The 17,019-nt window shown below is 35.1% G+C and overlaps 1 protein-coding gene across 6 annotated transcripts in view; it reads left to right on the top strand.

Moving 5' to 3' along the window:
• The window catches only part of PDE1A (phosphodiesterase 1A), a 361,532-nt gene that overhangs the window by 270,606 nt on the left and 73,907 nt on the right, over positions 1-17,019 (top strand). For all 6 annotated transcript variants that reach the window (XM_061185570.1, XM_061185593.1, XM_061185610.1 and 3 more), the window contains 4 exons: positions 2,749-2,931; positions 7,864-7,930; positions 10,892-11,008; positions 11,853-11,993. In XM_061185570.1, coding sequence (XP_061041553.1) covers positions 2,749-2,931; positions 7,864-7,930; positions 10,892-11,008; positions 11,853-11,993 — 508 coding nt within the window. The remainder of the gene's footprint in view (positions 1-2,748; positions 2,932-7,863; positions 7,931-10,891; positions 11,009-11,852; positions 11,994-17,019) is intronic.

Raw genomic sequence — 17,019 nt, 5'->3', positions numbered from 1 at the left:
TGTATGAATTAGGCATTGACATGGTCTGACTTATACTTTAAAGGAGGCTGACACTGGCTGGAAATTCTGACAGCAGTAAATGTTGCAATCTTGAGTCTGAAAGTAGTCTGGAGGCAGGATTCCTTCTTCTTTGGGGGACCTCCGCCTTACCACTTAAGGCCTTTAATTGATTGGATCAGGCCCACTCACATTATGGAGGGTAGTCTGCTCTACTCAGTCTATTGATTTAAATGTTAATCACATCTAAAATATACCTTCACAGCAACATCTAGACTGGTGTTTGACCAGACAGCTGAGCATCATAACCTAGCCATGTGAACATATAAAATTAACCATCACAGAGGTATTTTTTGCTTTTTCAAGATTTCCTTTTTTAGTTATACAATAGAATATTTCATGCTTTTCTCTTTAAGTACTCTCTTCCTTTATTTCTATATTCACTCATTAATCTATATCATTCTTTTTTCCCTGAAACTATATCTTATTTCATTCTCAGTAAATGACATCATGCATCATGACTAAGGGATTGCCAGACTCCTGGGTACCACATCCCTATATGAACTCTCATTTCCATATGCTGATTTTGTCATATTTGATGATCTGTCATGGACAATTTATGATTTTAGGACATATAGCCCTAAAGTCATCCACATCAGATTTGCAAAGGAGCAATTGGCAACCATTACTATGTGTCTGTCATTCTACTTAGAGTAGCTAATAAAACAAGACAGCAGTAGAATTCCTGGAGCATGGTGACATCACAGGATTACACCACAATGATTCCCATTCCATCTGTCCTGCTCTGTGGTTTTATTTGATCATTGCATAAGGAATAATAGAAATGGCATATTCAATAATAATAGAAAGGGCATAAGCCCTGAAATTTTCAAACCATGTAGTGCAGTGACTTGCTGTAATTGGCTAAGGAATCTAATTTTAAATGGTCAAAAGGAGAAAAAAAAAATCTTGCTTTGAATTACGATGTCCACGTGTTAAGTATAAACGAAAATCATCTAAACGTAAGAGCCGAATGAGAATTAAATATGATTTAGGGTAAGTATTAATCAATATTTTTTTAATATCTTTATTGGAGTATAATTGCTTTGCAATGCTGTGTTAGTTTCTGCTGTACAACAAACAAAGTGAATCAGCTGTATGTATTCATATATCCCCATATCCCCTCCCTCCTGCGTCTCCCTCCCGCCCTCCCTATCCTACCCCTCTAGTTGGACATAAATCACCGAGCTGATCTCCCTGTGCTATGCAACAGCTTCCCACTAGCCACCCATTTTACATTTGGTAGTGTATATATGTCCATGCTACTCTCTCACTTCGTCCCAGCTTCAATATTAACTTCCAACTATGTCTTTTTTATCTTCATATGTATACATATAATTTTATAACTCTAGCATTTAAGTTGTGTATATTTTTTCATAAGGCATTTCATAAATGCATTCACACTTATTTAATACTATGAAAAATAAATATTGGCAAATGACTGACATCTATATGCTTATAAACAGTAGCATATAGAGGAAGTCATATTATCTTTTGAGTCTCTTTTTGGTAGTTTTTGCTCTCTGGAGATGATGTGTGACTTGTTCTGAAGGCTGTAGCACTCGCTGTCATCTCTGGCTACCTTCCTTCCATCGGCTCATAATCCTTAGGCCTCACTCTGTGCAAAGAAATTTACCAGCGCGAATGGAACCCAAAGGTCAAAGCAAAAGTGCGCCCAAAATAGCTCTGAGTCATTAAATTGGTGTGCCAACAAGGAAAAAACCTAGTCAAGCAACGGGCAGAGCTGGCCTGTATTCTTCCTGAAGGCAAAGCTCAATTGCTCTGTAAAGTCCCTTTTGTATTTTGTGGGGAGCCTTTCACACTATCTTGCCAGTTCAGACCTTTAGGAAGTTCTGGATCACTGGCGCTGCCCAGCCTTAATGCAGCTATTGTTACTGGTCAGTCCTGTCCACATCATCTACCCGGAGCTTATACTGGAGAGTGGCAGGACAGTGCTTTCAGCTCCTGGTCACTTCCTCCTCACACAGCTGATTTCCTCAGCCAGCAGTTCTAAGCCCATCAGATCTCCACCCTCAAGACAGCATTTGCTTTAACTTTTCCACCTGACACTGGCTAAATCACCTAAAATTAGCTTTCAAAATAATCCACTTGTTTTCATCTTTGTTTTTCAAGTTATTATTTTCCTAAAATTTAGGGATACCCATCAAATAAAATAACACATGTGAATGACTTCTGTAAACTCCAAGGCCTTATTCAAATAGCATGTACTTTCTGTACTCAATATACACAAGCTTATTAAATATAAGACAACTTTTATAGCTTCGACTCCCCTTTTTCTTTCCACTCCAATTGCTTCCTTTAATAGACCTCTGTTTGCAAATTCTCTTCTCTATCTTATCTTAGTTTCATTCATTATTGGAATAATATATTATTGTATATTAATATATTATAAATATATTAATACAATCGATATCTCCAGACTGATATCATTGTACTTAAATGATTGGGAATGCTCAAATGTTCAAGTCCGTTAGTCTTTGCCCTCAGAAGATGACCAATTTGAGAAATTCAGAGATTTCAAAATGTTAACCCAATCATTTTTTAAGACAGTTCATATTAAAAGATGATCAGAGAGTGACTTGCTATACTTTAAATCCTATTGCCATGCTTGTTTTGTTATTAGTTTTTCTTCACTTTTTCCTAAAGTTTAACCACTATAAATTTTTGTAGAAGACTGCTGGATACTGATGATGAGCTCAGTGACATTCAGTCGGATTCGGTCCCATCGGAAGTCCGGGACTGGTTGGCTTCCACCTTTACACGGAAAATGGGGATGATGAAAAAGAAATCTGAGGAAAAACCAAGATTTCGGAGCATTGTGCATGCTGTTCAAGCTGGAATTTTTGTGGAAAGGTAAGCGAAGTTGTTGGTATCTCAAGACAAAATTTAAAAGGCAGCAAATATACTTACTATGTCAAAGTTATGAGAGTCCTGTATTTTATTTATTGAGGAAAACTGTAATCATAAGTATAACTGGAATGAACAGATTTAGGACTTTAGGATGAATTTACCTATAACAAAAATATCTTGTCCTGGATTTATTGTTTTCATTTATTTTTAAATTGACATAAAGACTAAAAGCGAAGACTTTTGAATGACCATTCTCCTCAAATGAACTTTTGTGAATAACTGTTTGTAATACATTTATAAACACATTTATATGCTTTACACCTAATTTTACCCAAATACAATGTAACACCCAATAAAATAAGTTCTATACTACATACCAAAATCAAGCAGGCCTTTTCTTGGCACTAAAAAGAAAAGACCATTCTCTTACCATTGTGGAAGAAAGCTCTCTCATGTCCACTTTCCTTGAAGAGCTTTTCAACCTTTCTGTCACTGAAGCATTTCTGTCACTTGCTGGCCCCTAGAAACACCAGAGTTTCTAAAGTGAAATACATGTTAATATGACCCAATTTTACATTCTTTAGCCTTAAAGAACACAGCTTATTTTTCTGTCTGGAAACAAGATGTTTCAGAACTAAAACTACAGAAAGACTTGAAATAACATCTTATATCTGACAATGTTGAAAACTAGTTCTTAGAAATCCCTTGGATTAAAAAACAATTACATCACATTAAATTATACATAAAAAGGTTATTTTAACATTTTTGAAACAAATAAAATCGAGGAACAGAGAAATTTTTTATCAATGTATCTAAAATTAAATTTAAGGGAGACCACATCATTTTTTATCTTCAGACATCTCTAGTCATTACCTCTAATGAACTTTATAAACTTTCGTTTTCTTCTGCTAACAGAACAATGAGAAGCACTCTTGGGTTTCTAAAAATCTAAATGACAATGCATTGCAAGAAGTATTCGATATGATTTAAAGATGTATTATAACCATAAGACATGAAGCATCTAGGATCTTGGTTTATGACTATATTTCCCAAAATAACAACCACTCAGTGATTATTCAAATTATTTTGACTATTTCTTGACTATTTCTTTCTTGGCTTTGATAAAAGGACCCTCATAATAAGCATTATGAGCATAATAATCATGATGAGTTAGGTGAGATGACAACCCCCCCACCCCTAGTGCATAACCTGCTCCCAACTCTGCCAGGTGGGACCAGAAATCTGAAACAGAGAGGTAGAGAGGGCTGGAGAGAAATAATTTTTGTAATTATGTTCCTATTTTTTAAAACAACTTAGGCAAGTGTATGACATTATTGATTTTCCTTAATATCAATTCGAAAACATCTAAATCATAGTTCAGAAAGTCAGTGAGAGAATCAGAAAAAAGAGAGCATGTTTGCTTTAATGAAGAACTGTATATTTTGTCTTTTTTGTTTAAGAAAATATTGCAGAACTTGGCAAACTGAAAAGAAGTGTAAATTATAAAAGTAAACCAACTAAATTTCCATTCCCATTAAATAGAAAAATCAAGACAAATTCTGTGAAATATATTGACACGTTAAACTTTCATTTTTTTTATATGCTACACAGAAATATCAAAACGTACCTAAGGTAACTAAATTAGCAAGCAGTCTTGAAGAAATCAATGTGCTAAAAACACATGGAAATGAAATTTTTAAATGACTTTTGAATCCTATTAGTAAGTGTGTAAACAGAGTGAGATATGTTTATCTTGAATTTTCAAAAACAATCATCTTCAATCTTGAAACTTAGAAAGTCTTTTTTGAGTCTTCTCTCAAGCAGCTCCTCCCAAGAATCAATACCTCAGCAAGTCCAAGCAATTTGCTTACCCCAGTGTATCCTGAGCCTACTCATTTTCTCAACTCCACTCCTGCAACCCCAAACTAAGCCTTTGTCACCTGCCATCAGAAATATGACAATAGCTTTCAACTAGGCTCCCCTCTTCCTCACTTGCCCTCTCCAAACAAGTCATTCTATAGTGATTTTTAAAATATAAATCAGTTCCTGTCATTCTTAAGCTTAAAACCATCTGATTGTTTTTACCATTTCACTTGATATATCATTACACTTGGTATTAAAGGCAACTTCTGTATCATGGCTTTGCATGACTAGGCCCCCTTACCTTCTAGACTCATCTAATGCTACTTCACCCTTACCTGAATATCTATACTAGTGTGATTTCAACTCCTAAACTCTTGCTTCCCTTGGGACCAGTAATCCTGCTATTCCCTCTATCAGAAATGATTTTCCCCACCCTTCACTCTGGCTAGCCCTTTCTATCTTTCCAGAGGCCTTTCCTGGTTACTCTGTATACTGTTCATCACTTTCTCTAACCCAACCAGTGGTTTCCCTCATAGCATTTAGTGCTGTTTTTAATCATATATTATTTCTTATTTATTGTCCCTCTTTGCCACTGAATAAACCCCATGAAAGCAGCACTTATATTTTTCTTGTTCTTCACTGAATAGTCTCTTGCTTAGCACTGTGTCTGGCATAAGATAGTGGGGTTTTTTTTTTAAGTTTTTAAATTATATTTTGTAACTGTAGTAAAAACCTTCCAAAAATAATCTACCGTATTTCCAGCTGGATTTTAACCACCTGTAGGAGAACAGGAAATCCATTATTCTTTTTCAGCAACTTGTAATATAGAGACTATTTACTCAAGTGTGAGGCCACTCTATTAAGGTTTCTCCCACATTCATTTGATTCCAGAATGAGTAGTCCTAATTTTCCATCCTAATTTTCTATTTCTAAGTTTTCATCCTAATATGCTATTCCCAATTATAGGGTTAGAAAATGATAATGGGGAAGTTTCTCCTTCTCCTTGGATGAGTAATCTTCTTCCTTGTCTTTCTTTACATTCCATATAATGAGAATATACAGGGATATTCATTTCTCAACCGGCTCCAAGTCTAAGAAACATCAAAGTTCTCACTGAGTCCAAAGAGCCTTGAAGAACGTCAGAACTGGAGCCAATGGTATTGATGAGAACAGTAACACTGATAATAACGGCTTTCTTGTATCAAGTACTTATAATATTATACTAGGCCTTTATATCATTTACTCTTCATAAAAAGCATGTAATTATCCTCATTTTACAGATGACTGACATTAAATAGCTTTCCAGAGGTCAGACTAGTGATTGGCTAACCTGTGATCCAAAGCATGTGTGCTCTTTGCTCCATCATACTGCCTTTTGTGCCATGAAGTCACACTGATTTAGTTACTTAATTTTTAAGGTTCCTTATTCCTGACCTTTTTATTTCCTTGCCCATCATCCTTCCATTTCCCCCATACTTCCATTTTTTAGTAATGATTCAAAAAATAGATAGAAAAGACTATTTGTTTCCTAAAAAAAAAAAGGAACTAAATATCATTACTGACAGCAATTATTTTCTGGGCCTTTTGTAGTGTGATTAAATAGTTTCCTTGCCCTGCATTATTAGAATAATTATACCTATCTCAGTGGAGTAATTAACACAGGTATTTTTCTTATAAGAAATCTTCCAATTGAGATAGAGGATAAGGATAAATTTTTATGATAACTGATTGCCACACCTAAAAATTATTTAAGGTCATTTAAGATAAACATAAAATGGGAACATGGAAACAAAGTAACAAGGTCTCTGTAATAAAATAGGACGATACTTTATCAAGGAAGTCTAGTCTCTATGTAAGTAAATACAATATTTTAATTCTGAGCTTCCAAGAAGTGAAGATTAAAAAGGAAAACATGAAGAATTACTTGGCTTTTATTATCTTGAAAAAAATGATAGCTTTTACATAGAAACTGAGTAATATCTTAAGGATTTTTAATATAAGGTACATTGAATCAAAAGGTTAGTATCTCCCATAGTGGTTTTATAAAAGATGCAGAGTATGTTCTTATGTTCTTATATTTCTTGTATTGACCCCCAATATAAATTAAAGATATAATCATTAAATTATGGTTTTGTCCAGGCATCTTGGGAAGAGAGTTTACTGCAGTATAGTCTAGGAATGCAGCTTGCTTGTAGACTAACAATATAAAAATTAAGGGACATGATTAATAATCAGTTAAATGCTTTCTTCACAGGACTTTGTGGAGGAGCCATGTTTCTTTCAGTCCTGATTAGAAACCTATTGCTATTTCTACCCATTAGGGTATCATATTGATTCTATTTTTGCATGAATCAATGGAGGAGTTTCTTATATTTGGTTTAAGTTATCTTGGTTGTCCATTGCAAGCTGGAAAACTCCAACAAATTACTGATTAATAAAAAATATTTTTGTTATTGATGCTATTATAAAAATAGAAACACCCTGTTCTTTCTGGATAATCTTTACTAAATAATATTAAAGGACAATTTGAACAAACTTAAGCAATTTTTGTCAATATGTTCTCCTCCAATATTTTTAACTTAAAAAAAAGGCTCTGTAAATTCTGATGATAGTGCATATTCCCTCCTATAATTTTTATTTTGTGGAAAAAAAAACCTATAAAGGAAACATTTCCATGACATTCAGCTTCCAGACTGAAAATTTTGGAACACAAATAGACACAAAACGAGACTACTGTGCTGTCACGCACGTGGTGGCATGCTAAAAGGTGTTGTTGCTGCCCGTGCAAAAGACAGTCTCTGTTTTTAATAAGATGACGTTTAGGGAAAGACCTCTTCACATAGAATCTAAAATCACACTGACTTTGTGGTTGTGATGCAAATGTACTATTTGCATCTGTCACATTGTAGATGCTTAATAAGCGGTGAAAATAGTTATCATTGTTGCCACAAAGGGAGACTGTAACATGATACAAGGCAAACAAATCAAAGGTAATTTTTTCTTTGTTCTTAAGAAATAGCTGAAAACTTTGAGTAACTGATTTTTACATATACACTTATTTTTCTTTTTCAGAATGTACAGAAAATCCTATCACATGGTTGGGTTGGCATATCCAGAAGCTGTCATAGTAACATTAAAGGTAAAAAAAAATTTCAATTATTTTAGTTTTCCAAATAGTCATTTTTTCTAATCTCCTTAAAAGGACTAGGAGAAAATGAGAATAGGTCTTTGCTGCAGCTTACATGTTGGAATGTAAAAAATATTTTAACCATTTACAAAATGTCATGTGTTTCAAGTCATGACTCATTGTAGATTTAAATGAGGATCAGGTTACACTAACAAACTATATCAATACATACATATACACACACACACACACACGTGTGTGTTGTTTTCTTCTTCTTCGTGCTTTATTTAGGTGGATCTTGAATTCAGTTTTGAGATGGCACCAGCACTTGTCAGAACACACATATTTTGTTACTATATATTATGAAAGAGTTGAATGCTTTATAAATAAAAAGATATTTCAGTCAAATATGGTTAAAGGCAAAACTTATATGGAGTAAAATTGTTTAGAATTTTAGGTCCGAGAAAATATAAAAAGTAAGATAAAATTAAGAAAGGAAACAAAAAAGAAATTCATATCTTTTGTCTCTGGCTTTCCCTGTGGCTGCCCTAGTCTGAGGCCCAATTGCAGTATTGTATGTGTTAGAAATAACTAGAGTTGAAAATCTGAAGCGATGAAAGTTTTTGACTTGCTTGTTCCCATTGCATGTGTGTGTGTATGCACGCGCACACTATTCCTAGACTTTATTACTAAAGAGGCATTTTGTAGGCTCATCATTCTACATTCCTTATTTCATTCCATCACTTAATTTGGGTAGGAAATTCAACTTTGTCTCCTCTAACAGTTTTATGGTGGTTTTCCTGTATTAACCACAAATTTAAAGAATACTAGCAACAGAATATACTGGGTTATTTTATTTTTGATTTATTAAACTCCTTTCCTAGTTTAAATCTATATTGCTTTCTTTTGTTCTTTAATTTCCTTTAAAGCATCCCCTTTGCATTTGTTTTTTCTCTGCTGCATATTAGATTTTAATCTTATTCATTTAAAAAGGTAGTTTGTTTTTCTTAGAAGCTTTTTTATATTCATGTTTCTAAAGCGATAATAGAGGCAAGTATATAACTGAAATGTCACATTATCAGATATTAATTACTCCTTGGCTCTTGAGAGATTTTGATTTCCTCATTATTTCCTGAACTGTGTGCAAGAAAATTACTTATTTTTATTTATTTTTCTTAGAAACCAGCTAACAGAGTATTGTGGTATGAGAGAATGTAAACGCTTTTCTAAAATGTAGTGTAGGGAAAACATGATCTAACAGGTTGAAGAGAATTATCACTAAGTTAAGAATGTTTTAATAATTCTAACTTCCTGAGATACTTCCTTGTCTTGTTTGTTCTCAATCTGACAAAGTAAAAGCCAAGCATCTGCAGTAGTTTACAGATGTAAATCACCATTGTTGATTAAAAAAATCCCCCAAAATGGAGAGCTAAGCTTTTACTCAGTGGGAAACCCCTAGTGGGAACTGTAAATAGCAGCCTGTAACAGTTTAAACTAATTCTTCTGTGTTAGCTTTGGAATTTGATGAGATTTGTTGGTCTCCTTTGAGCTTTATTGATGGTAAATGCCTTCTAACAGAACTTTGAGAGATTTTTAAATTTACAAACCGATCAAGCAAGTATTTCGGGATCAAATTAGGGCCAAACGCAAGGAATTTAACAAATGTACACAAGGAAACCAAAAAATATTTCACTGGTGTTTTGAAATGATTAAAAACATGTTTGATGTTATTGTTACTATTTGTCGAAAGAAATAGTTTTAAGAGATGGTTTGGATACTTTTTATCAGATTTTCAGTTTAGTTTCAGCATGTTACAGCATGTATTGTTGGCCTCTGTGAAATGTGTTAAATGAATGAAGTTCTAAACGGGGCCTGCTCAAATTCAAAATTAATGTATAGCTTTAAGGTTGTCCACTTACTTTTCAATACTAAACCTCTTGTATGTATGCAAACACTAGACCTTCTTTACTAATAATTTATGATAATCATTAGAACTGATTCTGCTGTATTTCTGTAGATTTTTAAGTTTCAGTGATTTATTTACTATTGCAACTCAAACTTTACCTTAATGTACTGATGTACTTAATGCCTCCTTAATGTACTGATACCACTTGCTACAAGTCCATTTTGTGGACCCCTCTGCAAGTTTTTGTCCTGGAATTACCTGAATCAAAATCGTGAGGTGGCTGGAGTGGTTGGATATACCTGCTCATTGCCCTCTTCCCCACAGTTAGGGGGTACTTTCCTAGGGTATCTATTTCCCTACAGGCCTGACCACTTCCCCGGGGAATTGCCTGAAATGCCGAAATTACTAACCTCCCCCTCAATCAAGAGACCCACTTCCTTTATCTTACAATCTGGCCCTGGTAGAAAGTAAAAATGAATCAGCCAAGGTTAGAGTGAGTAATAAGGTAGTATAACTCTACCGAGGGAGAGAGCTCTGTCTCTCTAGGGCATCTTCATCTTAAAAAAAAAAAAAAAGACATAAAATATCAAATCTTTAAACCAAATTAGTAACTTTTAAATGGTACAATTTCAAGCAATGTAGCAGGTGGGTGGGTGGGAAAGATAAATTGGGGCTATCTTCCCCCTCTCTCTCAATTACATCACCCACATAACCTGCAATTCCACCTTGAAATGAGGCCCACTCTGGGAAAATGATTTATGGCATGCATTTGGAGAGAGACTAAGAATATGGGCAGTGTTATAGAGTTATCAGGTTTACTGCATCAAATTGGATAATCCCCTTGGGATTAAGGGGAAGATCTTAAGCATTATTGACCTCACTTTTGTGGATCCATAGATACTAAGTGTCCCTGTCACATCAGACACTGGTAAAAATGAAGTTTGATGTGCTGAATTGAAATCTGACCTGCTGGATGTACAATGCCTGAGCTTTCCAAGAATTTTTTCATAGAAAGAAACAGAATCATATAATATTGCCAACTAAAATATTTACTTTTTTTCCTACAGGATGTTGATAAATGGTCTTTTGATGTATTTGCCTTGAATGAAGCAAGTGGAGAACATAGTCTGAAGTTTATGATTTATGAACTATTTACCAGATATGATCTTATCAACCGTTTCAAGGTCAGAAACATGGAACAAAAGTAAAATGCTCTTAGAATGAGTTATCTGAATAAGAATGAAAATGCAGAACATTGGGTCATTAATCAATTCATTTAAAAATGTTTCTGGGTTGTCAGATCACAGAACTAAGGAGACGAGTTCACCACTTGATATAGCCATTCTCTACAAATCACTGACATTTCTATATATCCACTGGGGTATCATAATGCCATGATAGACTCATTCCAACAAGATACAAACATCCCCCTGAATTATTCACAGAACACTCATGTAAAGATTGGAATCTATGTCTTAAAGAAATATGATTTTGCTAAAATGCAGAATGAACCATTATTGGCAGCTTTTCTTAAATTGAAATGAAAGGGTTTCTAATTAACTTCATTTAGAGCCATCTCAGCAACAGATTTGATTCAGATTTCTGAGCCTGTATCTATGGAATCGTGTTATTTTTAGAGTTAGAATTTACTGGGAGGTCATTTATTTTAACCCCCTTGAATTACCGATAGAAAAACTAGACTTCAACAGTTGTAATTGGAAAATTTTACCCCTTTAAGAACTAGCCTTCTTATCTGACTCTGGAAGATACAAAATTTAAAGATTGCTGTATAGGTAAGACTGTTATTTCACCTATCTTAACTAAACACTTGGGGGTTATAATCCTTCTCAGCATTGAAAACTGACAGGTTAATGAAGTGTTTTTTCAGAACAATCCACATTTAACTTCAAGAAATTACTGCCCACATCTGACTCACTAATGTATCCCATTCCCAAACATCTTTGTGCTCATGTTGATTTAGTGCCACTCTTTTGGTCAAAATATAATCATAATTGTTACTTTCTGCAGATTCCTGTTTCTTGCCTAATTGCCTTTGCAGAAGCTTTAGAAGTTGGTTACAGCAAGTACAAAAATCCATATCACAATTTGATTCATGCAGCTGATGTCACTCAAACTGTGCATTACATAATGCTTCATACAGGTATCATGGTAAGAAAGTCTTTGTAACTGAAGTTTGTTAGTTTGCAACATCAAATTCCGTTCCCTTCTCACTGTCTCTTTAATACTCAGAAAAGTATTATAAGTAATAATCTTCTGGATTTTTGCGGGTTAATGAGTTATTTATAATATTCATTTTTCAAAAAATATGTTAACTCAGTGAAAAAAGATCTCCAGAAGCAAATGAAAATAGACCACAAATTTTTCAAAATTTGGACTATGTAACATTTTTCATTTGTAAATTCCTTTTCCCATAGGTATCAACCCCCAGAAAAGTGACCTAGAGAAAAAGTCTTTGGAATAAAAGTTAGTTGTAGTGCTCTCCCCTCCTTTCATCACCCAAGCTGACCTCAGTAGCTTTTTCTCTTTTACATGTTTGCATTGCTAATTACAATCAAATCCTAATAGGGGTTTTTGGAAATTATTCATTTGGATTTTTCCGAATTCTTCTTCCTCCTCTTTGTATTTGAATGAATCAGTTGATGAGTGAATAAATGGTTCAGCAGTGCAAATCCTGGGACAAAAATGAGTAGATGTTGGGAAGTCTGGGACTGCCTAGAATTTCTGTAGTGTCTTAGAGCATAGGATTACTTCCAAGAGATAAAAAGGGACGGGAAGTCCTTCCTTCTGAAGGTTCCAAACTGGAATGGGTCCAAAAGGGTATGAGCCATGTGAGATCCCCAGAATCTGAGTACATTTTTGATTCCTCATGTATCAACTAGGCTGAAGCAGTACCATAAAATGCATATAAGTAGAATGGTCCACCAAACCCCATAATCTACATTGCCTACCTGTTTAGATTTCAAAAGTCACATTCTTTTTATTGGTAAGTCTCATTGGCATTCAGATCTGTGTAACTAGTACTCCTCCATATCTCATCATTCTGCCCCAGAGACTGTGTTCCTTACCTGGTCCCACACAAAGCCCTTAGGGCCACAGTATAGAGTCCTGAAGATCTTGAAAACTTGTAGCAGGTACATGATTCTCCAAGTTTATTGTATACAGATGATAATTGTATACATTTTCCCCCAGAATCCAGGGTGTGGTTTACTACACATAAGATCCCTTTGCTATGAATCATCCAAAGGTGTCTCACGTGATGAATGAAGAAATTATCTATTTTACTTCTCCGTCTTTTTTGCCTCCAAAATGTTGCAGATCCATCAATGCCTTGGGCTCAGATTCCACTCCTGCCCCGTGTTCCAATTATCTGTTTTCTCCAAAACAAACTACTCTAAACTCAGTGGCTTAAAACAATAATTTATCATTGTTTCTCATGGGTGTCTGTAGTTAGAAGGGTTCCAACTAGAAGGTTCTCATTTGGGGTCTCTTGTGTGATTGTGACCAGCTAGCAGCTATGGTCAAAGACATCTGAGGACATCACTGGGCAAGACATCCACAGTGGTTCACTCACATGGCTGGCAGTTGATAATGACTAATAGCTGAGAGCTCAGCTGGGCTTTTAATGAAGAATTTTCTTGGAATATCACTGCCAATTCAATAGAAATATGCATTATATTGGCAGGATCACTAAGTAATATAACCTGCTTTGGAGTTAATCCCTACTATGGGGAGGTAAAAATCTCAAAAACCTTCACTGATGCATGACTCTCTTGTGACCTTCTAGAAGTCTGAATTATATGTGATGTTAACCTTATACCTTTGTTTTCTCTTTTTAAGATGTAAATGTGGGTATCACCCAGTTAAGATATAAATGTGCCCATCGAGCCAAATCAAATGCAGTCATGGCTGAACTTGGTCCTTGGTTGGAGTTTACTCACCATTCATTCCAGGAGTCTGATTTGACATTTAAAGGGAGGAAGTAGAACTTAGCAATAATACGTAGAAACTCAAACTTTCAAAGATATAGCTTCGAAATATTGTAAGATTTTTTGAAATAGTATATGTAACTTTCTGTTTCTCTTTCTAGCATGTGTGCATGTGCACACACACATACACACAAATTATTTTAAAGCTCTGTTGGTTTAATAAGTCTTCATTGTCAGAGCTGTTTCTTGAACTCTATGTTTTCATTTGGTTTGATATACATGGCAATTAGTGTGAAAAACAAAGTGCCTCCTGACAAACAGCTGCAAATGCTGTTAACACTTGAAAAAGTTGCTTTAACATCTTCCTGGTTAGATTTGCTTTTCCTTTCTAAGGCCTTGGAATTAAATCTGATAGTGAGGTGGTTTTCATTTCAAGTGTTTGGCATTTCCTCTTTCCTGAATTCTGTGGCTTTGAAAAGTTAACTGAAAAATGAAATATTTAAGTGTTAGTCTGAAACAGAAACTGAACTAATTAAGTTTCCTCAGAACAAAATGGAGTGGAAAAGTAATGCCTACTTTGGTATAAAAAAATCTCTGCTTTAATTATGAAATACAACCAGAAGATATATGCCATTCCAGGCTGGTAGGAAGCCAGGATTTTGTTTTGAAATACATTTTTGCTTAAGTACCACAAGTGTAAAGGGAACCAAATAAAAGACTCCTAGTTCAGCTTCAGAACCTCTGTTCTGAAGGTGACATTGAACAGATGAGGGATGCTGTATTGGTGGGTAAATAGAGAAATGCAAATCTACAATGTGCATTTACCCTCAGACTTGCAAGGAAGACTTGTTCCAGGATCTAACATTGCAACTTCTCTGGAAGACTGGGGAAATCTGGCCCAGCCTGGCATGACTCTTAGAAAGTTAAAGTTGTTAGTAAAGATCACATAGTCACTTTTTGAGATATATAACTTCACTCTACTTTAGCAGGTTTGGTTTAGAAACATTTCTAAATTTATTCATCCTTTACCAAAAAAAGTGTCGGTGGACTCTTTACTTATCCCTTAGTTTGGCCATTACAAAAATAGTCGGGTGGGAGACTGTCAGTGTTGTCCAGGATCGGGAAAATACATTTAAACTAATGAGAAATTTTATGATTGATGATGAAAGGAAAGGCAAAATGAATTTTCAGTTTATTGACTATTTTGTCAAAACTAGGTTACATTGCCAGCTTGAGAGTTTTTTGCAAGTTATTTAAATTAGCTTTTCTTTAGATAAAAAAATGGTAGTAGGAGAGTATTAATTTTCATACATATGAATGTGTTGGTTCTTTGAAACAAAAAACAAAGCATTACAGAAATATTCATTTAACTGAAACCCCTAGGATTTGATATGGAGTAGACAGGGTCACTTACTTTAGTGTTTTAGTCGATCTCCTGCTGTTTCAAGATGGTCTTATCAGCCTGACATTTATGGAGCACTCCAGTAGCAGCCCAGCACTGTCAGATGACTAGTGCAGCCTGTCACCTGCAAAATGTTTGCAGGACCATTGCCTGAAAGGGATTGGGATGAAGCGATCGTCCTTCAGTTTGTTAATGTCATATTGGGACACTCTCAGGCCTGGGAGTAGGCAGTGCAGAGAGGATGCTAGGACACCCTCTGTCTCCTTCTCTCTCCTTTTGTCACTTAATTAATTTGTAGCCACGTGTAGTGCCACGGTGATAGGGGTGTGTGGTAGCTCGATCCATTTGCTAAAGAGCAAATGCTTCACCGAATGCTGCCAAGCCACTTCCAAATGTCTCTTTGAATATGAAATCATCTGAGGGCCTTGGCAAGGGAACACTTGTATTTGAGGGCTCCTGGCACTGTGTTCCCTCTAATACTGAGAGTAGAAGAAAAAGAGATAACTTGAAAACTATTCCTTTGGAACTTGTAGTCCACTGACTACACCCAGAAATAACCCCTCACACTCTGAAATTACTTAATTTTTCTCCAATCTACAGAAATTCGCCACTATGTCTCTGTTCTGCAAACTACATGGAAATTCTGTTCTTGTAAATGGCTTCCAATACAACAGTGTTTGGAAGAGTGGGAAGAGTGTGGGCTTTCAAGGCAAGCAAACACAGATTTAAAACCCTACTTCCCCACTTCCTAGCTCACTTGCTCTCCATATCTGTTCCCTTGTCACTAAAATGTGGTTAATAATACCAACTACCTTGTAGTACAACAGTGAGGAGTAATGATATCATATGTGTAATCCTAACCTAGTTCCTGAAGCATAATAGCTATTAGTAAAAATTATTATTAATTTATATATTATATATTAACTTATGTGTATTATATGTTAATATTATTATAATATACTCGCTTTCCATATTGAGTAAGTTATAGCAAAGTACCTCAGTCTATTCAAAGGGATAGAGAAAAAAAGGTCCAACCCTACCTATCATGTAAGCTAAAGGGGTTGTTAATTACGCCCTTTTAGACACACCAGGAGCTAATATGTCAATGTGATTTTCTGACCTAAAATTCTCCCAGGCCTATACATATACACATATACATTCACTATCATACACACACACACACACACACATATTAAATAATTCAGATATGAAAATTACATCCTAAGTCTTAAAGCTTTGTTAGCTTCTCTACCTATCAGTATATTTAGTTAAATTATCTAGAAATTCTGCTTTTGAAATCTTGGAAGAATGTATTCAGCATATTACCACCCTGGAATAATGAAGGCTATTGTCATCCATAGAAGGAAGGAATATTGTGATCTGTGGAAAGAACAGAAATTTTGGAATCAGACAGATTTTAGTTTGAATTCCTGCTCTGCCACTTGAGAGCTATGTGACCTTTGGCAGGTCGATTCAATTCTTTAGGATTCAGCTGTGTTATTTGCCAAATAAGATTTAAAACATTTACCTAGTAAATGGTAAATAGGGTGATTATAAAAATTAAATGAAACCATCTACCTAAAAAGTCCAGTTAATGTTAGTTCCTCCTCCTTTCTTTTCATCAACATTGTACATGCTATTAATGGCAGTCAACACCTCTCTCTGGTATAATTTGAGGACTGCGCATTTTACAGTAAGTCTACCTGAGCAATTCTCTAGGCAAAATGCAGTTTAGATGAAGCACAATGTCTACACTGCTCATGACTCTTCATTTTAACCCTTTATTTCTGCCCATTAGGAATCAGAAGAACTTAGGTTATGTACTGACCACTGTTCTAGTTGGGAA

The sequence above is a fragment of the Eubalaena glacialis genome, chromosome 1 (assembly GCF_028564815.1).
Source record: "Eubalaena glacialis isolate mEubGla1 chromosome 1, mEubGla1.1.hap2.+ XY, whole genome shotgun sequence".
In the NCBI taxonomy this organism is placed as follows: Eukaryota; Metazoa; Chordata; class Mammalia; order Artiodactyla; family Balaenidae; genus Eubalaena; species Eubalaena glacialis.
Note: the sequence above shows the minus strand (reverse complement) of the source record. Positions and strands in the feature narration are given on the sequence as shown.